General features: G+C 41.5%; 1 protein-coding gene across 3 annotated transcripts in view; it reads left to right on the top strand.

Moving 5' to 3' along the window:
* enox2 (ecto-NOX disulfide-thiol exchanger 2) overlaps positions 1-23,065 on the top strand; it is a 766,926-nt gene that overhangs the window by 191,514 nt on the left and 552,347 nt on the right. For all 3 annotated transcript variants that reach the window (XM_060915209.1, XM_060915211.1, XM_060915210.1), the window contains exon 2: positions 6,912-6,967. In XM_060915209.1, the coding sequence (XP_060771192.1) occupies positions 6,934-6,967 (34 nt within the window). In that variant the 5' untranslated portion in view covers positions 6,912-6,933. The remainder of the gene's footprint in view (positions 1-6,911; positions 6,968-23,065) is intronic.

The following is a 23,065-nucleotide window of genomic DNA, read 5'->3' on the forward strand; positions in this document are numbered from 1 at the left end:
GGCTGTAATGCAAATTGCTTTCCTCCTCAGTATACAAGTGTGCTTCCATGGCAGGGAAAAAGAAACTACCACTGCTGCCTATGTAGTGCCCTATTTATACAAATAGGAGTCATTCAGGATTCAGCCATGTTTTTGCTCCGTGTCATGGCTGAATCCTGAATGACTCCTATTTGTATAAATAGGGCACTACATAGGCAGCAGTGGTAGTTTCTTTTTCCCTGCCATGGAAGCGCACTTGTATACTGAGGAGGAAAGCAATTTGCTGCTGCTAAACACTGTCGAACAACTAATGAAAGTTGTTGGCTAGCTCGCACACAACTGTTAACAGTGACAGCGCGCACTGATCGCTATAGAGAGAAAGTAGCCCCAAGCAATTACAAGGTGTGACTTTTTGGACTACAAGGGTTTTGTTATGCTAATAAATCACTCATTCGAACACGAGCTGTTTTGAGAAGAAAAACGTGTTACTTTGCAGACCCCAGGAAACCTGCCGGAACTACTTGTGCACTGACCAACACTGTACAATATCTAGGCTCACAGAACACTGTCGGGGGTAAGTCAGTGTGGATGCACGACACTGCTGACGGGGATACCATATAGATTCATGTCAAAAATCCCGAACTATCCCTTTAAGATATTGCGTATAAACCCTGTCTTTAACAGAGAGCATGAGGACGGCCAACCTGAGCACACGGGGTTCAGTATCAGCGAGCGTAGTCAATAAAATTGTGTGCAATATGACAAGCGCGAGTGTCTCAGTGCTCGCAGAACTGAAGTGCTCGCTCGCTCGCTCGCTCGTGCAGGTTTCTCTGCACACTCACTCACTTCACGGCTCCACACTCAGGAATATTTTGTTTGCGCACAATTCATAGCACAAATCACCATTTTTAATGATTACTCTCACCACTTTGTGTTAAAGATACTGATTAAACACGAAGTAATGTATTTTGTATATCAGGTTTGTTGTGTTGCTCTTCACACTAAAGTAACCTCACTAGCGAAAATACGACGCAAATACAGTATTCTGACTACGGGTCGTTTGAGCTCAGGTGAAAAGGACAAGGGTTACGTTGGCGTCCGTATGATTCGCATGCGTCGGCAGGCCTTATTGACCGTCGGTGTGATGAAGTGCAGTAGTTCTAAAGGTTGACCTCCAGCTGCAGCTGTTTCCCTGCTCCCTGGGGCCCCTTTCCTCCTTAATGAATGATGGCGTTCATTATTTGACTTTCTCTCTTATGCGTTTAGTCCCATAATTACTGCTTCGCTGCACTCGTGATAAGCAGCTGGTTCTAGCATATGTGCTTTCTAATTTGATGAGCGCTCACAAGATCATAACCCAAGCTCTTTAGGATTTACGGTTGTCCCTTTTTATGTTGAAATTTTAATACTCGTCTTTAAGAAAGGTGCAAGCTGACATGAACCTGATAGACGTTGTGTTAATCCAGTGTAACCTGATTAGCCTAATTGAATAATTTATGAAGGGAAAAGGCAAGCTTGTGTTCTTAATTAATACGTGTCCTCTTTTGCGCCTTGTTACTTTATTGCCTCCGATTAATTGCATTACGCGTGTAAATGTATCAAAGTGGCAGAACATTGAGTTCCTTCCAGTAGAGTTTACCCGTCTTTAAATAGTTTCGGTTCGCCACTTTATATTCAGATCAGCTCCGATATACAGCGGCTGCAGGTCCGTGCAGTGGAAACTGACAGGTAGCCTGCACGTCACATACACTGTTATTTTGAGGAAGACGAGGCTCTCACAGTGCCGTGAGAATATGCCAACTTTACACATGTTTTATTTCCGACACGCTTCTGTGGAGTTTGCATTGTCACAGGTCTCTGTGCCAAGCTGATGGATTGGCAAACATTGAGCTCTGAACCCTGACCTCAGAGCAAATACATCTCCGTTTGTGCTTTTTGCGGTGTAAAATATCCACGGATTATTCAATGCTGACTTTTCTGCACATTTCAGCTGTTTTAAAAGCAGTGCTTATAAGGCTACATAGGCTTTTCATAATGCCTTACAACTGTAGATATGAACCTAAGTCAGGATTTTTATTTTTTATTTTTATTTTTATTTTTTTATCAAAGCTTGATTTAATACCAGTTTTACAGATTTAATACCTGTCAAGTGACCAGGGCTTTTATTGATGTAATGTTCTGACTGTTTCCATTTTGATAAAATGAAAACTGTCCTTCGAGCCATGGTTCTTTTCTATTAAGTAACAATATAAAGCCATTTACAACCCCAATTCCAAAAACGTTGGAACACAAACATCAATGAAAACAGAATGTGAAGATTTGCAAATCTTGGAAGCCTTGTATTTCATTGAAAATAGTACAAAGACAACATATCAAATGTTGAAACAAAAAAATTTTGAAAAGTATATGCTCATTTTGAATTTGATGTCGGCGACACATTTCAGAAAAGTTGGGACGGGACAAGAAAAGGCTGAAAAAGTTGTGTAATGCTAAAAAATAATAATAATTTGGTTAATTGCCAACAGGTCAGTAACATGATTGGGTATAAAAAGAGCATCCCAGAGAGGCGGAGTCTCTCAGAAGTAAAGATGGGGAGGGGTTCACCGCTCTGTGAAAGACTGTGTGGGCAAACAGTACAACAATTTAAGAATAACTTTCCTCAATGTAAAATGACAAAGAATTTGGGGATTACATCATCTATGGTCCGTAATATCATGAAAAGATTCAGAGAATCTGGAGAAATCTCTGTATGCAAGAGACAAGGCTGAAAACTGACATTGGATGCCTGTGATCTTCAGGCCCTCAGGAGACACTGCAGGCACGTGTCTGTCGTGGAAATCACTGTATGGGCTCAGGAACACTTCAGAAATCCATCGTCTGTGAAAACAGTTCATTACTGCATCCACAAATGCAAGTTAAAACCAGATATAAACAATATCCAGAAACACCGCCACCTTCTCTGGGCCCGAACTCTCTTACGATGGACTGAGGCGAAGTGGAAAATTGTCCTGAGGTCTGACGAATCAAAAGTAGAAATTCTTTTTAGAAATCATGGACACCATGTCCTTCACGCTAAAGAGGAGAGGGACCACCTGGTTTGTTATCAGTGCACAGTTCAAAAGCAGCATCTGTGATGGTATGAGGGGGCATTAGTGCACATGACATGGGGAGCTTGTACATCTGGGAAGGCATCATTAATGCTGAACGATAAACACATTTCAGAGCAACATGCTGCCATCCAGACAAAATCTTTTTCAGGGAAGGCCTTCCTTCTTTCAGCAAGACAATGCCAAACCGCTTTCTGCACATAATTAAAACTGCATGGCTCCATAATAAAAGAGTTGGGGTGCTAAACTGGCCTGCTCTCAGTCAGACCTGTCTCTCATTGAAAACATTTGGCGCATTATGAAGTGCAAAATATGGCAAAGGACGCCCTGAACTGTTGAGCAACTGAAATTTTATATCAGGCGAGAATGGGACAACATTTCTCTTTCAAAACTACAGCAATGGGTCTCCTCAGTTCCCAAACGTTTAGAGTGTTGTTAAAAGTAGAGGTGATGCAACACAGTGGTAAACAAGACCCGTCTCAAGTTTTTTTGAAATGTGCTGCTGATATCAAATTCAAAATGAGCATACATTTTTCAAAAAACAATAAGATTTCTCAGTTTGAACATTTGATATGTTGTCTTTGTACTACTTTCAATGAAATACTGGATTTCCATGATTTTGCAAATGATCACATTCTGTTTTTATTTACAGTTTACACAGCGTCCCAACTTTTTTGTAATTGGTGTTGGATATGCTACTTATGGAAACCTATGACGGTGTTATGCACTGAGTAACTCTGTTGGGGTATCTTCTCTGGCACTTAAGTGAGATTTGTTTGATGAAGGTCTATAACCGGCGGCACGGTGGTGTAGTGGTTAGTGCTGTCGCCTCACAGCAAGAAGGTTCTGGGTTCGAGCCCCGTGGCCGGCGAGGGCCTTTCTGTGTGGAGTTTGCATGTTCTCCCCGTGTCCGCGTGGGTTTCCTCCGGGTGCTCCGGTTTCCCCCACAGTCCAAAGACATGCAGGTTAGGTTAACTGGTGACTCTAAATTGACCGTAGGTGTGAATGTGAGTGTGAATGGTTGTCTGTGTCTATGTGTCAGCCCTGTGATGACCTGGCGACTTGTCCAGGGTGTACCCCGCCTCTCGCCCGTAGTCAGCTGGGATAGGCTCCAGCTTGCCTGCGACCCTGTAGAACAGGATAAAGCGGCTAGAGATAATGAGATGAGATCTATAACCTAGTCAGGAAACTACAGTATATATTTAAATAAATAAACAAGCGACATTTTTATAACCTTCAACTGTCTTGTTTTGGTGAAGCAGCACCCTCTGTAACGTCTGTTCTTGGTTGTCAGAAGTGGAACCCAGTGTAGTCTTGTGCTGTTGTAGCTGATCCACCTCAAGGTGTGACCTGTTGTGCGTTTGAGATGCCTTTCTGCTCACCACGGTTGTAAAGAGCAGTTATTTAATGAGAGACAGGTCTGACTGAGAGCAGGCCAGTTCTTTAATCTCATTGTACATGTGTATAGTGACAATAAAGGCATTCTATTCTTTTCTATTATTTGTGTTACCACAGCATTCCGGTCAGCTTGATCCAGTCTCGACATTCTTCTTGTGTTGGATCTTGCTTCTCAACACACACAACTGCCTCTCACAGGATTTTTTTTTCCCCATACACCACTCTGTGTTACAGACTGGTGTGTGTGTGTGTGTGTGTTAGTCATTTCATTAATTACGTAGATTATTTCATGAATATCCTTCATCATGAATTTTGTTAAATCATTTCGTATTTACTTTTGACTCAAATTAAGAAATGCTTTAGAAATGAGGTTCATGAAGGTGATTAGTAATATTATGCGAGTATTGTTTTCTTCAGTAATGTTTATGTAGGCGGCACGGTGGTGTAGTGGTTAGCGCTGTCGCCTCACAGCAAGAAGGTCCTGGGTTCGAGCCCCGTGGCCGGCGAGGGCCTTTCTGTGCGGAGTTTGCATGTTCTCCCCGTGTCCGCGTGGGTTTCCTCCGGGTGCTCCGGTTTCCCCCACAGTCCAAAGACATGCAGGTTAGGTTAACTGGTGACTCTAAATTGACCGTAGGTGTGAATGTGAGTGTGAATGGTTGTCTGTGTCTATGTGTCAGCCCTGTGATGACCTGGCGACTTGTCCAGGGTGTACCCCGCTTTTCGCCCGTAGTCAGCTGGGATAGGCTCCAGCTTGCCTGCGACCCTGTAGAAGGATAAAGCAGCTAGTGATAATGAGATGAGATGTTTATGTACGTGTAATCTACCTTGTAGCATTAAGGTGTTGAAGCAGAAAAACGTCAATGCACCCTAAATCCTCAGTTGCAGGATAGTGGTCATGGGATTCCCTTAAAGATTTCTTCATGTCATTGCTTTGGATGTGAATAAATGACATTGTGTGTGTGAGAGAGAGAAAGTGAAAATCCCAGGAGAGCAACCGTTTATAAAATACTCAAACCATCCCATCTGGCATCAACAACCATGCCATGGTCAAAGAGATGAGATTTTTCTCTACATTCTGCTATTTGATGTGAACATTAACTCGAGCTCATGGTCGTATGGTTTGACTTTTCTAAATTACCCTTCGAATTGAATGTGTGTGTGTGTGTGTGTGTGTGTGTGTGTGTGTGTTCTGCACTGCAATGGACTGGTGCCATATCCAAGGTTTATTCTATCCACAGTCACTGGATATGAGCAATCACATGCTCTGATTGATTGGCTACTCTACTACTAGGATATCAGCTCATATACCGTGAGTAGAGAAAAAGAAAATGGCAGAGCTATTTACATCCAAAAGAACAATGTCGGAGACCGGTAGTGCTTTTGGATGGAATAACAGACGTAGAGATGAGCCTGGTCTCACTTTTCACTGCTTCCTGGCGAACCCAAAAAAGACTAGTTGCAGTTAAACGGGAAGACTGGATTCCCATGAGTGTGGAGAACTTTTTTTTTTTTTTTTTTTAAATTCTGTCCACATTCACTGGATATGAGCAGTCACGTGCTTTGATTGGCTACTCTACTACTAAGCTATCAGCTTGGATACCGTGAGTAGAGAAAAACAAAATGGCGGCACGTGTTGCTGAACCAACTGAGGACGAAATAAAAACTCTACTTAAAAACAAAACACCAAAAATACAAAAATAAAAGCAACACAATATGGAATAAAAGTATTAATGGCAAGAATGTATCTTTTTTTCAAGAATTATTATTATTATTATAGCATTTTTCACAAATTGCTACTGTCATTTCGCCGTTTTGTTTCATTTCTAAGCGGAAATGATTTTGTCGGGCGTTTTGTATCAAGTTTTTATTTATCAAATTTGTAAAAAAAAAGTTTTTTAAAAAATGCTCAAAATCCAGTGAACGTGGATAAAATAAAACAGTTACTCCACTCAGTCTTGTCGTGCATGGGTTATAGCCGTCGACTCTACGCTATCAACTCATGTCCAACTCGATTTCATGGAATAACTGTTAACTATTCCAGCCTTGCTCCCTAGGCTAGTATTCCCGGGATAGGCTCCGGATCCTTTACAACCCCTGACCATGATAGCGCTCCTACTGCAGATGAATGAATGATTGAAATTCCCAAGTTGGTGATCTTGAAAGCAGTGATGCAACAAAGTGAAGGGAAAAGAGGTGACAATTGACAGAAACAAAGAATTTTCGCTGCCAAATACTTTTGTATTCCAAAGCCTGAGGGCACTTTCTTGAATCTCTTGGGTCGGCTGATGAAATGGGTCGGATTTCTGTAGAGAATAGCGCAGAATTATTTTAGGTCAACACAAAGAAACAGACACTACAGAGACTATGTGTCAGCTTTAGTGTCTGAAAAGCGTTCGATTGCCGGTTAATGTATTCTTCTTTTCACAGGAGCACCGCAGTGAGGGAAGCGATGTACAAGGATTACAGATCTGGCAGAACTGCAGGTAAGAGTTGAGCAGGTTGCAGGCGGACACAACCTCCGTGTCGGAGCGGGATGCTGGAGAGACTTTCGTCTGACTTTCTCAGCGGAAAACGTGACTCCGCTGGCACGGGTTTCTGCTCTGCACTTGATAAATCTGTTATCAGTGTGAAGAGACAGGCTCTCAGTAACAAGAGGCAGACGGTGTGCGTCATCTCTAGAGCTTTTGAGTTGTATCAGAAATAGGAGCAAAACCTCTGCTCGCCTTGATGGCTTTGCTCTGTTTATTAATTGATTGTGTTTCCTGAACGGCTGAATGAAAGTTTCCCCGTTTCTCAGAGCAGTCATGATATTGCTGCGGTTTGACAAGCTTCAGATACGTTTTGCCAACCAAGAGTCAAATATGGGCTTTCGGCTGCACATTGACATAAATAGTTCCAACACTCACATCGACGTTCTGAGAGGAAGACCGACTCAAAGTGAATTACATAAAAAAAAAAAGTTTCCTGGCAGGAAGTTGTATTTAATTTTCATGAAATTTCCTAGATAAGATGTGCATGATTTATATCAACTCTCTAAGCATCCCTATTTGACAGCCCAACTTTCAGCAGCTTTAAATGAAGCTCCAGTTTATTTTCAACCACACATGGCCTACATTTTATACAAAGGTGCTAACATCTATGGTTTATAGACTACAAGATTTCCGAAAAAACATTTTGGGTGTCTGGTAGCAATTTTTGTACACGTGAGCTGCTAACTCGCACCTGAACAAAGGTTTGTTTACTGTTTTCTAGGGATGGGTGACACGAGAATTTTTGTATCGCGATACATGATCAGCGTATCGTGATACGTACGCTACCGTTCAAAAGTTTGGGGTCCCTTTGAAATGTCCTTATTTTTGAAAGAAAAGCACTGTTCTTTTCAATGAAGATCACTTTAAACTAATCAGAAATCCACTCTATACATTGCTAATGTGCTAAATGACTATTCTAGCTGCAAATGTCTGGTTTTTGGTGCAATATCTCCATAGGTGTATAGAGGCCCATTTCCAGCAACTCTCACTCCAGTGTTCTAATGGTACAATGTGTTTGCTCATTGCCTCAGAAGGCTAATGGATGATTAGAAAACCCTTGTACAATCATGTTAGCACAGCTGAAAACAGTTGAGCTCTTTAGAGACAGAAAAATTTACTATTAAAACCAGTTGTTAAAACAAAGTGTGGTGAAGCAGCTTTTAGCTACTATGCAGTACATCTATGGAACCAACTGCCAGAGGACATTAAAAATGCTCCTGCTGTTGGCAGCTTCAAATCTAGGTTAAAGACCAAGCTGTTTTCAGATGCTTTCTGTTAAATAATTAATATTTTTTACATTTTTTATAATCTTTACTTTCTCTGTATGTTTTAAATTTACTTTAATTTTATTCTATTTTATTCCGCTGGTTTCTTTTTCTTTTTCTCCTTTTTTCTTTTTGGCATTTTATTATTTTATTTCTACTATTGTTTAATTCTTATTATTTTCTTTTAATTCTTTTAATTAATTGTTTTAGATTAAAAATAAAATTATTTTAGGTAATTTTATTTCTCTATTGTTTACTGTTTTTGTTTTTGCTTCTGTAAAGCACATTGAACTGCCATTGTGTATGAAATGTGCTATATAAATAAACTTGCCTTGCCTTGCCTTTAGAGAAGCTATAAAACTGACCTTCCTTTGAGCAGACTGAGGCTACATCCACACAAGAACAGCAACGAGATTTTTTTTTTTAAATATCGCGTCCACATGGGCAACGGATCAGTAAAATATCAGGTACATATGGCAACGCAACGCTTGCTGAAAACGATGCAATATACATGCCACACCTCTACGTGCGCTGTAAGACGGTCCCATCGGAGACACCAGAACAATAGAAGAAGTAGGACGCATGCGCATAAACCCCTTCTTCTGTAGCATCAGCCACATAAAGTTTTGATTATTAGTCAGTAGCGTAAAATAGTATCTATTGTCTAAGACACTTATTTATATTTCATATTAAAACGTCGATGTAAATTAATACATAGAAAGCCTGGCCAGGCGCTGAACGTTCTCCTGCCTTCACTTTAAGAGAAATTCAGGGCGAGCATGAGCCTAGGTTCTTCCCTGTCACTGTCACACACGCACAGCTTCTCACTCCCTGTCCTATGGATATAGTCCCTTTAAATCACATGCTCGTTTTTTGAATGGAGACGCAGAAAGAGGAATGAACGGGGGTAGATGGAAGCCGGTACGCCAACATTCTGATATCCTCCAGAATTCTTTAATGGTCTGGAATAAATTGAATGCTACACGTTGATGGATTACTTTGTTGTTCTACGCCCTTTTTGAGGAATGTATTGTCGGACTTAAACCAACATCTGAAGAGGTGAGATCGCTCCTTTTTTTCCCCCTATTTTTGCTGGTGGGATTGTCATGTGGTTGTGACGTCATCGTAAACAAATCCGTTCTACTCATCCAGACGACTTCGCAACAGCGCCGTTGCCAGATTTTTCCACTCTGGAACCCGTTCTCAAAAGATTTCGTTATGGGGCACCAAAAACGCCGGTGCCGTATGGACGCCAGGCCGAAACGATAAACAATTTTATCAGATTGACTTGAATCTGTTGCCGTGTGGACAGGGCCTGAGTTTCTGGAGCATCACATTTGTGGGGTCGATTAAATGCTCAAAATGGCCAGAAAAATGTCTTGACTATATTTTCTATTAATTTTACAACTTATGGTGGGAAATAAAAGTGTGACTTTTCATGGAAAACACAAAATTGTCTGGGTGACCCCAAACTTTTGAATGGTAGTGTATCATGACATTTTGGTGTAAGAATGTTTTGCTTAAAGAAAAGAAATACCAATCATGTAAGGAAACAAATGTAATCATTATTAAACAAATGTGATTTAACTGGTTACATGTACTAGTAGTAAAAGAAATTACAATGTCATCAATCTACACATTGGAATAATAAAAAATAATGTTAGACAAACACTGTACTGTTTGAGCATAGAGAAAAAAAAATCACAACACATCTGGCAAACGGAAAAATACGAGTAAAAGGCGGTCACTTCCAGCCAGATACAAGATTGTCTAACATCAATAATGTCCTACCCTAGATAAAGTCAGCTTCACACTGGGCTTCTTGCTCAGTCTTTTAAACACTTTAAAAATGAAAACAATGTCTACTAAGGCATTTGTGCAGATGGCTGTTTTTTCAGTTCATCTAGTTTTAGGTTTACTTCACAGTTCATTTTCCTTGGAAAATAATGACTGACTAGAACTGGCTACGAATTCTCCCAAAACATGAACTGACTGGATCTGACTAGACATTTCTTCAAAATACGAGCTGACGAGAACTGATCATAAATTCTTTAAAAATGTAAAATGACTAGAAGTGACTAGAAATTCTTCAAATATATAAAATGACTCGAAATTAAATGACACAAAGTTCAGATTCAGACAAGAGAGCAACAACTTGAGCTACTTGCTCAGTAATCATTACTGAAATAACTGGCGTTAAAAAAAAAATCAAAATAACGGTGTTATTTTGATTTTGCATCTTTTTCTTCAAAAAGATGAGTTTGTCCACATGCTTAGGCTTTAAATTAGCTCTCTGTGCGTTAAGAATGTCCCCCGCAGTGGAAAATACACGTTCAGATGGCACACTTGTTCCAGGAATGCACAACAGCATCTTAGCAAGCCGTGCGACCATTGGAAACCCTTCGTATTCATTTTCCTTCCACCACTGTAATGGATTGCTGTGAAGGGGGATTGGTGGGCATTCTCGAAAAATAATTACTTGTGATTCTGCCAGATCATGTGGTGTTTTGGGAGGATCTTGACCACAGATATAGACGGCACCAAATATGTCTCCAAATACAGTTTTAACCGGAATACTTTCTGATTTTTCCACCTTGACTTTCTTTGGAGACGGAGGGGCTTCGACAGAAGCTTCCAGTGGAAGAGTGGGGACGGCAGGGAGATCAGGCAGCGCAGGGTCACCCTTATCACCAGCTACACGATCAGCCAGCTCTTCCTTCCTCATACATGTCAACCTATACGGAATGTCCGTATTTTATACGGATTTGATTCAATAAACGTAGTATACGGGCGTACAAATAAAGTTATGCGGATTCTTTAAAAAACTTCAATATTTATTTAGAGCTATAATCAATTCCCACGATGATAAAAGAGCGCATAACATTTACAAACGTACTGTACACCACAGAAAGCACAGACGGCCAGTAAAGAGTCTTATGAAATCGCGCGTTATCTTGTGGTAGCGAGACTTCATTCCACTTTTGATCATGCGCACACCGCATTGCGAGAATCCCGCCAACCGGGAAGTAACATTTTGTTTGAAACACGTATTTCCACCTGAGCGACTTTCAATAGCGACTGGAAAGATTCTGAATGGGCACTCCGGCAAAGAAATTCAAAACACAATACAGCGGTAGGTTTCTCCCTGAATGGAAGGACCTTTTCAATGGCATAATCCAACCGGCAGCCTCCAAAAACGAAGAATACGCACAGTACACACTGTGTGTGCGTGACATCGAAGTTGCAGCATCGGGAGTGTATCATGTGAAAGAACATTTCAAATCGAAACTACATCAGCGGAATGCAAGCCAAAGGCAAAATCAGCCACTGATGACAGTATTTGCGCGCTCAAAAACTGATATGCTAACAACTGGAAAAGACAGAAAACGCCCACTACCTTGTGTTTTAGTTCAAGTTAGGCAGTGCTCTGTTTACCCCACAGTAATGCTGACTGTGAGAGTGTTTTCTCTCAAGTCAGGAAGATACACACAGAGAGCAGAAAGAACCTGAATGCAGACACACTGACCTGGCTTACTGCAGTGTAAGATCAACACAGACACTTGCTGTGGCATGCAACCTAGTGAGGTATTGGTGCAGAGTGCTACAAAAGCTGCCATGGAGTACAATTCAGAACGTTAGAGTGACACTTTGTATTTTTGTCAAACATTGGAGCTTTGTATTCATTCTGAAGGTTTATTTTTATTAATATTGAATAAGAAGTAACTGGGAGACATCATTGTTAATTATCATTCAAATTTTAGGTAAATTATTTTAATTTGCATCTTATACGGATTTTTTAAGGGAAATAAGGATTTTGGAGGTTGGTTATACAGGTTTGATTGACCAAAGGTTGACATGTATGCTTCCTTCACCTTGACTACAGAACGGACCCTAGCAACCTCTGTGACAACGCTGTTAAAAACAGCAATCTTGTCTTCCTCTGTAAGGTACGGCAGTTGCTTCAAGTGTGGGACACGTTTAAAATGTCTGCCTGCTCTTTGTACCGATCTTGGAGATCGCTGATAAGGAGACCCTTCATTTCTTTGATCGCAGCGCTGTCATTATCATCTGGTGCAAATACTAAGCTCGTTAGTTGGTGATGGAGGAGCATGATAGAACAGACCTGGGCATTTTACGGCCTGCGGGCCGCATCCGGCCCTTTGGTTCATTCTGACCGGCCCGCGTAAGGTTAATTAGAAATTACGAAATAAATGTATTTTCTAATTTTACCCCATGCATGGATTGAATGTGCATTGCTTTTATTTGAAGTTGTGTTCAACAAAAACGCAATGCGCGCAACATGAACATGACATGAAATCCCACGAAACCTAATCCCGCGATAACTACTTCCGTAATTTGTCCAGACCAACCACAAACTTGTACGTCATCCTTCAAACGGTCCAGCCAATCACATCGTGTGACGTCACCAGCAGGCGCCAGAGCCCGAGCCGATCTGTAGATCTGATACCTACACCGAATCGACTGATGATCATCTGTGCTTCGCATCTCCACCTCAGGCATTCAGCCTGACTTTGATGCACTCGTTGAAGTGCTGATGACACGTTTTTGACATCTTTGGCGATGTTTTATAACATAAAAAGTAATTCCCGATGATCCATATATTAATTCACGAAGGCGCCTATTTTACAAGTTATGATAAAAAAACACGGCTATTTGGGCAAATTTGACGGGGCTGCAGCACCCAGGAGACAGAGGAGGAGCTATATGACGTCAGCGAAAGAACCTTCCTCCTAACTTACCAGTTTGTTGTTGATGCGACAGGTGTTCAGTTTGTCATTATTAGTAATTATTATTATACATTTTATATATATGTATATATTAGTTATTATGCCTTCGCGTTGTGTTGTCAGCTTTTGCTCCAAAACCTACAAGGACGGGGTAAGTTTATTCAAGTTTCCCAGAGATCCCGAGCTGCATGCGAAGTGGGTGAAGCAAGTCAGGCGCACTCGTGACAAGTGGGAGCCCTCACCAACATCCGTCCTGTGCTCTGAACACTTCGATTTGGATTGTTTTGACACCCTTCCCAGCTTAAAAGAATCTTTTGGGTGTTCAGTTCAGCACAAACGTGTGTTACTACCATCAGCAGTGCCTACACAGTGTTGCCAGATTGGGATTTTTCCCGCCCAGTTGAGCGGTTTCAAGTGCATTTTGGTGGGTTTTGGGCTGGAAAACGTCAGCAGTATCTGTTGATACTGCTGAAGTTTTCCAGCCCAAAACATGTTCAAAACCCACCAAAATGCACTTGAAACCGCTCAACTGGGCAGGAAAAATCCCAATCTGGCAACACTGCCAGTATTCCGGAGGGGGTCTACTAGTAGCTACGCCGGATCCAAAGACAGTCCTCCTGTCAGAACATGTGTTGTGAAACGACATAAGATAAAGGTACGTAGAGCTATAGATTCTACATGATAATCATAAATGTAATCATAAAGTCGGCGTGATATCAGTCATGTATTTGCTTGTGAAAGGTTGCGGCTTTCATGTAACTGCCACCTAGCAACGAGAGGCAAAGGGTAAAGAGGGTAGGCTATCATAGATTCTATTCGGAAGAGATCAACACAATTCTAGACTCCCAGAAGAGAAAGAGCTAGCACTAGAGAGTTCACCGGCGTTTTCATGCGCCATTTCCATTGAGTAGAACCAGAGTAGAACAGCCAGTGAACCGCAGCGTGTTCTCCCGCTGACGTCACAACATGGCCGCGAGCCACGGACCCAGTTTTCTTGCGCTGTGCAATTAAAAGTTGGATATTTGCGTAACAACAGCTTCTTTTCACGTAATTATAACAGAAATCTAACATGTTTGCCATGTTGTATAGTTTATTTAAGAGATTGCATAGAGTCATGTTCGTGTCATCAGCCCTTTAAAGACCAACAGAGACTAGATTTCGCTCAATGAACAAATAAACTGAAAAACACCAAATGAGGTGATTAGACTACAAATGTGGGCATCATTATTATAATATGATGTATCTTGCTTGATATTTGGAGTAGAAAGACAATATTGTGATGTCTTTATTGTGTTTTGGGGGTGAATGTGACTGGAAAAAAAATGGTACAAACGCTCACATTTTGTTAACCATTGTTTTGGGAAATTTGATTGAATAAATGACATTTTTTGTAAGGCAACCTCGTTTTTTCCATACTCTTACCAGTCTTAGCAGCTTGTAAAAACAATGTTATTTATTGCTTTATATAAAGAAATACAATTAATATTATGCTGAATTTAGTTCAGCCTTATGGTCCGGCCCTCCACAAAATTTTCTGTTTCTCATGTGGCCCCATGGAAAAAATAATTGCCCACCCCTGTGATAGAAGCTGTTGGAGTTTGCTCAGTACAGAGCAGTGTGGTGATGTCTTTTAGCGGCTTTAGGAGCTGAATTATTTCTTCTGAAGCAGTCAGATCATCATCACTGAAGGATTTCATGTCTGTATCTCTCACCTTCCCAACTTCTTGAGACCTTAACACTGCAAAGACTGCTACTCGCGTCTCGAGAAAGCGACTGACCATGTCATAAGCGCTGTTCCACCTTGTGCATACATCGATAGCGAGTTTGTGCTGTGGCAGACCTCGTACTTCAGCTTTTTTTTTCCCCCCAACATGTCCGATGCAATGTTACTTTTGTGAAAAAGCAACTATTTTTTTCGCATTCGAGCAAGAATGTGTGAAACACGTTTCACCTTTGAGGCATTTCTGTGCAGCAAGGTTTAAGGTGTGAGCGTAGCATCGCACATGAACTTTGTTGTTGAAGGATTGCGCTGCTTTTATCATGTTACTGGCATTGTCTGACACCAATGGAGGACTGACGGGAGTTGTCTGATCTGTAGGGATGTTCCATTCATCTACCGCAGCTTGCAGTACAGCTGCCCCATGTTCACCTGAAAAGATGTAGTTGTTTGTATTTTAATACAGCAGTTAATTATGTAATATTTATTTTCTATTTGCCTAATTTAGCATGTACTGTTACATTTGTTATTGGTCTAGAATTTTATATCGTTAAATGCTAAAAATTAACCCTTCACTATCCAAAATCAACTGATCTTAATTAAATTATACATTAATGCAAAAATAATTCACTGTTTTATACAGAAGTTATTCCTTTGTACATACCCATTTTCTTGACATGTTAATAAATTAATGCTTAATGGTTACACTGCAATCAGTTCTTAAAAAAATGTACTTTTGCTTTATTAACTATATTTTTACTAGGTAATTTGTAAAGGTGTCAACTGTGATCATTTGTCATTTATTACTTGTTGATTTATTACTTGTTACAGTGACGTTGTTGAGTAATAAGACTATGCTTTTCCTTAATTTAATACCATCAACAAATCTCTGTTTTCTTTTCATTAAATATACTTATACCTATTACTTACCAGTGTAGCTTTCTGGCATTGCACGCGTCTGAAGAGCATAATTTTTCATTGTCCAGTTTTCGTCAGTGTGAGATGATGTTATTGTGATGTATGATTCGGTTGCCCGAGAGCTCCACCCGTCAGTTGTGAGAGCTACCTGCAAAATAAAATACAATCTTTTTTTTATTCATTCTCAATAAAGGCATTCCCCCTTTACTTTTCTATATTTCTGCATAAATGTGACCTAAAACATCAGATTTTCACACAAGTCCTAAAAGAAGATAAAGAGAACCCAGTTAAACAAATGAGACAAAAATATTATACTTGGTCATTTATTTATTGAGGAAAATGATCCAGTATTACATATCTGTGAGTGGCAAAAGTATGTGAACCTTTGCTTTCAGTATCTGGTATGACCCCCTTGTGCAGCAATAACTGCAACTAAACGTTTGCGGTAACTGTTGATCAGTCCTGCACACCGGCTTGGAGGAATTTTAGCCCATTCCTCTGTACAGAACAGCTTCAACTCTGGGATGTTGGTGGGTTTCCGCTCATGAACTGCTCACTTCAGGTCCTTCCACAACATTTCCATTGGATTAAGGTCAGGACTTTGACTTGGCCATTCCAAAACATTAACTTTATTCTTCTTTAACCATTCTTTGGTAGAACGACTTGTGTGCTTAGGGTCGTCGTCTTGCTGCATGACCCACCTTCTCTTGAGATTCAGTTCATGGACAGATGTCCTGACATTTTCCTTTAGAATTCGCTGGTATAATTCAGAATTCATTGTTCCATCAATGATGGCAAGCCGTCCTGGCCCAGATGCAGCAAAACAGGCCCAAACCATGATACTACCACCACCATGTTTCACAGATGGGATAAGGTTCTTGTGCTGGAATGCAGTGTTTTCCTTTCTGCAAACATAACGCTTCTCATTTAAACCAAAAAGTTCTATTTTGGTCTCATCTGTCCACAAAACATTTTTCCAATAGCCTTCTGGCTTGTCCAGGTGATCTTTAGCAAACTGCAGACGAGCAGCAATGTTCTTTTTGGAGAGCAGTGGCTTTCTCATTGCAACTCTGTCATGCACATCATTGTTGTTCAGTGTTCTCCTGATGGTGGACTCATGAACATTAACATTAGCCAATGTAAGAGAGGCCTTCAGTTGCTTAAGGCCTCTGCATACTCGTGCGACAAGGCTTTCGCAGATAGCTTTTCGCAGACAGTTGTAATTTATTGTCGAGCGGGGATAATAGGCGTGCGTGATGTTATTCACCGGCACAACGCAAGGGGGCGCGAAGTCGCTAGGAGTAGTTGATGGGTGTGGTTAGTGGAGTGTTTATCCTCCGGTTACTTATAATGACTAGAACTTTTTTTTTTTTATAATGACTAGACCTGGAGTCGTATAGAGGTACGTACTTCCTCAATCAACCGCTCTTCATGCTGTTCCATCTTCGCTCGTGTTTTTAAAAATGCCGGTCGTGAAAACAAAACAAACCGGGAAAGTAGGGAAGCGGAAGTGCGTGTACAGCGGATGTAGAGTGGACCAATCAGAGCCCTCTTGTCTGCGGCGCTGTCTGCGAGGCTTCTGCGGTGGTCACAATTTTTGGGAGGTGCGCGCAGAGCGTCTGCAAAGGTGGGGGGCTACGCAGACACTGTCTGCGACGCTATCTGCGAGGACTGGGTTGTCAGCATAAATTGGCCTTTAGAAGTTACCCTGGGGTCCTTTGTGACCTCGCCAACTATTACACGCCTTGCTCTTGGAGTGATCTTTGTTGGTTGACCACTCCTGGGGAGGGTAACAGTGATCTTGAATTTCCTCCATTTGTACACAATCTGTCTGACTGTGGATTGGTGGAGTCCAAACTCTAGAGATGGTTTTGTAACCTTTTCCAGCCTGATGAGCATCAACAATGCTTTTTCTGAGGTCCTCAGAAATCTCCTTTGTTCGTGCTATGATACACTTCCACAAACATGTGTTGTGAAGATCAGACTTTGATAGATCCCTGTTCTTTAAATAAAACAGGGTGCCCACTCACACCTGATTGTCGTCCCATTGATTGAAAACACCTGACTCTAATTTCACCTTCAAATTAACTGCTAATCCTAGAGGTTCACATACTTTTGCCACTCACAGATGTATGTAATATTGGATCATTTTCCTCAATAAATAAATGACCAAGTATAATTTTTTTCTCATATTTGTTTCACTGGGTTCTCTTTATATACCTTTAGGACTTGTGTGCAAATCTGATGTTGTTTTAGGTCATATTTAGAACATTCTAACGGGTTCACAAACTTTCAAGCACCACTGTAGTTATACATTTATGAGGGCAGTCAAAATTTGTATGCTGTTAATTAATGGGTGACAACAATAGTGCTGCAATACATGTTACAAACTTAGAATTGCTGCTTTTTAATGTTCAGCATACTTAAGTTACTGATTTATATATTCTACCACATAATGAAATGCAATGTTGTGCTGTTTAAACACAACTTGTTTTAAGTTTTATTCCAGTTACCTATTGACGGTCAAATTATCTCATCTCATCTCATTATCTCTAGCCACTTTATCCTGTTCTACAGGGTCGCAGGCAAGCTGGAGCCTATCCCAGCTGACTACGGGCGAAAGGCGGGGTACACCCTGGACAAGTCGCCAGGTCATCACAGGGCTGACACATAGACACAGACAACCATTCACACTCACATTCACACCTACGGTCAATTTAGAGTCACCAGTTAACCTAACCTGCATGTCTTTGGACTGTGGGGGAAACCGGAGCACCCGGAGGAAACCCACGCGGACACGGGGAGAACATGCAAACTCCGCACAGAAAGGCCCTCGCCGGCCACGGGGCTCGAACCCGGACCTTCTTGCTGTGAGGCGACAGCGCTAACCACTACACCACCGTGTCGCCCACGGTCAAATTAATTCAATAAAATAAATCAGAATCAGATAAAATAAGTAATTTATGCATTCATGTGTTACTGTGATTAAAGGATTGTGCTTGCAGTAAAACAAATTCCTCACCAACTCAGCATGTTGTAAGCTGCTTTTAACTTCTTTATAAACTTGGGAATACATTTTGGGAATGACGACCTCAGAGTTTTCCTAGATGCCACTTGATCCCGGGGCTCACATTCAGCCAGCATTTCCCTGAACTCCTTGGATTCCACCATGCTGTATGGCCTCGTGTCTTTCACGATGAATCTTGCTATTTTAGAAGTGTGATTCGTTGCGCTTTTTCAGATGTACTCTGGTATTTCTTGGTACTAGAAAATGCATTATTTATAGTTTGTTGTTTTGCCGCAGAATGTGAAATATGTAGAGTGCTCATCTGTTGCACGGTGTGTTGTAATTCCATGGGGATTTTGCTATTAACAGCGCTGCACGATGAAACAGCCGAAACACTCGGATGATGGCGTCTCAAACGTGTTGTTCGATTAGTTGTTCCCCCCATTACACTTAACTATAGCTTTACAAATTTTGTACCCAGCAACGTTTTCTTCGTTCCTGCTTCCCCCTTCCGAATAATTAAGCCGAAGTACAGCAGCCTTTCCCTTCGGATTTTTCACAATATTGAACTTGTAGTCATCGGCACCGATGGAGGCCGCCATTTTGAAAGCGTGACCAAGCAACTATTTTTCGCATTCGAGCAAGGGATTCTGGAACCTTCTATTTATTTATCGTCTCAAAAACAATAAATACGCTAGTGAATTATTATATTATTCGAGATTTATACATTGAAATAAAAAAACGAAAGCAGTTGATCAAATATTTCCATGATTAGGCGAACTATTTACGGAAACTTACGAAGATTCCAAACTGAACCGATATGTCAAAATCGTACCGCGATACGCATCTTTTTCAAGCTGCACTGCGATATATCGGTATACCGATAATACCGCGCACCACTACTGTTTTCCTTCACAAATTAATGTCGAGTTCTTTACAGGTAGGTTTCAGCCCTACATGCCCCTCAGACAACTTTGGTTAGCTCGTCTGGCCATAAGACCGATGAGCTGTTGCCATGGCGTGGCGTCCATCGTCCGTCTGTCATCCACAGTTCAGTTAAATCGTATCTCCTCCGTCAGTTCTCCACGGATTTCAATTCTGGTTGTTTTGTTTGAAAGAACTCATCACTCTGCACAAAACTTGGTCATTGTTTTGTCAAATTTTTTTTTTTTTTGCTAATGAGTTACTAATTAGGCCAAATTAATGAATTTTCCAGGCCTCTCGCTAGAATTGTATCTCCTCTCTCACTTCTCATCTGATTCCAGTTCTGATTGATGTTTTGGGTAGATCTTCCCTTGAGGAGCAAAACTTGGTCAGTTGTTTGTTGATTTTCCCATTGGAAACAATTTGATTACAACTTTTGTTTATGTTCAGTTAAATCGTATCTCCTCCCTCAGTTGCCAATGGATTTCAGTTCTGATTGTTTTCTTTGAAAGAACTTGACCTTCTGCACAACACTTGGTCATTGTTTTGTCAATTTTTTGCGAACGGACTGCTAATTAGCTCACCTTGACGAATTTTGGGACTTGTCGTTAAAATTGTATCTCCTCTCTCATTTCCCATCCAGTTCCAGTTCTGATCGATGTTTTGGGTGGACCTTCCCTCGGGGAACAAAATGTAGTCCTTTGTTGATTTTCCTGTTCTAAACAATTTGTCGTGGAGTTTGGTCCTCTCTTACATTGTCACATTTCAGTTCTGTTTGATGTTTTGGTAGTCATGGTTGTTTTGCATGGTTGCAGGCCAAAATGAGCTACCACGTCCTTGACATTCTGGTCTCATTTTTTTTGTTTAATTGTCTGCTTTATGAAAAGAAATTGGCAAACCAAATCACAAACAAAACAAACGTAGGAAATCTAATTCACTACAGGGAATGTGGAACACGGTCCATGACAGACATGTCAGCTTCTGGGTGTGCTTATTTTCGTTTCGGATAGACTTTATTTTGGTGAAATTTAGCCTGTGGTCACAGTCTTGTGAGCCAGAAGAAAGCAAGAAGGCATGACTATGGGCTTTTTGGTAGGCTTTTTTTTTTTTAATGCAGGTGCTATTTATTATTAATATCTGTGAAGGTTCTCAGTCATCCAGGTCATCGTAAACCATAGGTGCTAAAGAAGGTAACTGGACTTGCTTGAAATTCTTGAAGATGTTTCACCTGTCATCCGAAATCTGCTTCAGTTCTGTCTGACTAGTGGGGAGTTCCAGATATTTATCCTCGAATGGACCAAAAGCAACTCTAAGGAGAGTCGTTGAGGTCACGTAGGTCGTTGACACACTGTCATCCTAGAGGTGCTAGGGTCGCAGGCAATGAGCCACATATCACCCTAACGACCTTCTAATACAGTTCACACCCGGCCTCCAGGGACCCAAATATTTTTGTCTCATTTGTTTAACTGGGTTCTCTTTATCTACTTTTAGGACTTGTGTGAAAATCTGATGATGTTTTAGGTCATATTTATGCAGAAATATAGAAAATTCTAAAGGGTTCACAAACTTTCAAGCACCACTGTACGTCAGTGTCGAGTGTACCTTGGGGGACAGAAATGGACTCCTATTATACCCCTTTTTCTGACAGTCAGTGCGTTTACATGCACATCCAAATCGAGCTACTGTTGGTAATCGAGCTAAGGGTCCCAGCAGGGGTGCCAGAGAAATGAAATCCTACAAGCACACAAGGAAATCGAGCTATTGTGTGAGGTACATTGTGCACCCAAGCCACAGGTGGCGCTACACGCCCCATCGTGTTGGTACACTTCCGGTTGTCGTCATGAAGAAGAGCTATTCAAGAGTATAAACAAAGTTATCAGTTCCGTGTTCTGCTCGCCATTTTCTCTTCTTCGTTCGTTCATTCTCCTTGTTCCTCCTGACCTCTTCTGCTGCTCGCTACTACTACTGTTGTCATGCCGATCAAGGCTGTTGTGTTTCCCGCTTGTGGTCTCGTCACTCGTCACTTCCGGAAGGGGCAGTGCTGAAGTAAGTAGCTCGACTACGTAGCTCGATAGGGTTTACATGCACTAAGTAGCTCGGCTACAATCGCATAATCTAGGTCGCGTAGCTCGATTACGAGAAATCCAGTTCGGTTCGATTTCAGCCGAGCTAAGGTGTTTCCATGGCATTTAGAACTTCGATTTCAGTCGAGCAACGGCAGAAATTCGATTTTCTCTATGTGCATGTAAACACACTGACTGTAGAGAGTTGGTGGAACCCATGTGGTGCATTATAGGGTGTCTGAAATGCCAGAACCAATCAGAGTTAAAACTACTTCATTTTGTATCTATTGTTCACCCTTACACTCTTACGTTTTATGCATTTTCTCTGTATCATGTTTTTGCTCAAAATATTCAGATGGACATATTTGCTCAACCTGTAACACAATCATAGTGTCCATTTATGTTACATCGGATTATTATTATTACAAGAAGGTCCGGGTTTGAGCCCCGTGGCCGGCGAGGGCCTTTCTGTGTGGAGTTTGCATGTTCTCCCCGTGTCCGCGTGGGTTTCCTCCGGGTGCTCCGGTTTCCCCCACAGTCCAAAGACATGCAGGTTAGGTTAACTGGTGACTCTAAATTGACCGTAGGTGTGAATGTGAGTGTGAATGGTTGTCTGTGTCTATTTGTCAGCCCTGTGATGACCTGGCGACTTGTCCAGGGTGTACCCCGCCTTTCACCCGTAGTCAGCTGGGATAGGCTCCAGCTCGCCTGCGACCCTGTAGAAGGATAGAGCTGCTCGAGATAATCAAATCAAATCAAGTTTATTTGTATAGCGCTTTTAACAATAAACATTGTCGCAAAGCAGCTTTACAGAATTTGAACGACTTAAAACATGAGCTAATTTTATCCCTAATCTATCCCCAATGAGCAAGCCTGTGGCGACGGTGGCAAGGAAAAACTCCCTCAGACGACATGAGGAAGAAACCTCGAGAGGAACCAGACTCAAAAGGGAACCCATCCTCATTTGGGCAACAACAGACACCCTGACTATAATATTAACAGTTTTAACAGGTATAACCCTCAACTGTCCTCATGGGGCCGTCCTTCACAGGAGCGGTGCGATAAACAGACACAGGGCACCAGGATGATCAAGCAGGTCCGAGGGGCAGAAGAGGCCAGCATCTCAATCCCAGGACCAACATGTAACTCAGAGGGACAGATTGGGGGGGGGGGGAAGAAAACACGTTGTTAGGTATGCCCTAAAAATGACAAGTATTAAATCTGTGTGGTAGGCTCGCAGAGACGAGAGTCTTTACATCAGGCATAACACACAACAATGGCATGTTAATATGGTAAAATATATCATGGCCTGCTCTGGCTGGATGCTTGATTGGGTGATGGGAGCACACTCCTCAGCAATGATGAGATGCAGATGGGACCCTTAGGGCTGGCCAAGACAATTGTGGCC

This window comes from Neoarius graeffei, chromosome 2 (assembly GCF_027579695.1).
Source record: "Neoarius graeffei isolate fNeoGra1 chromosome 2, fNeoGra1.pri, whole genome shotgun sequence".
NCBI lineage: Eukaryota > Metazoa > Chordata > Actinopteri > Siluriformes > Ariidae > Neoarius > Neoarius graeffei.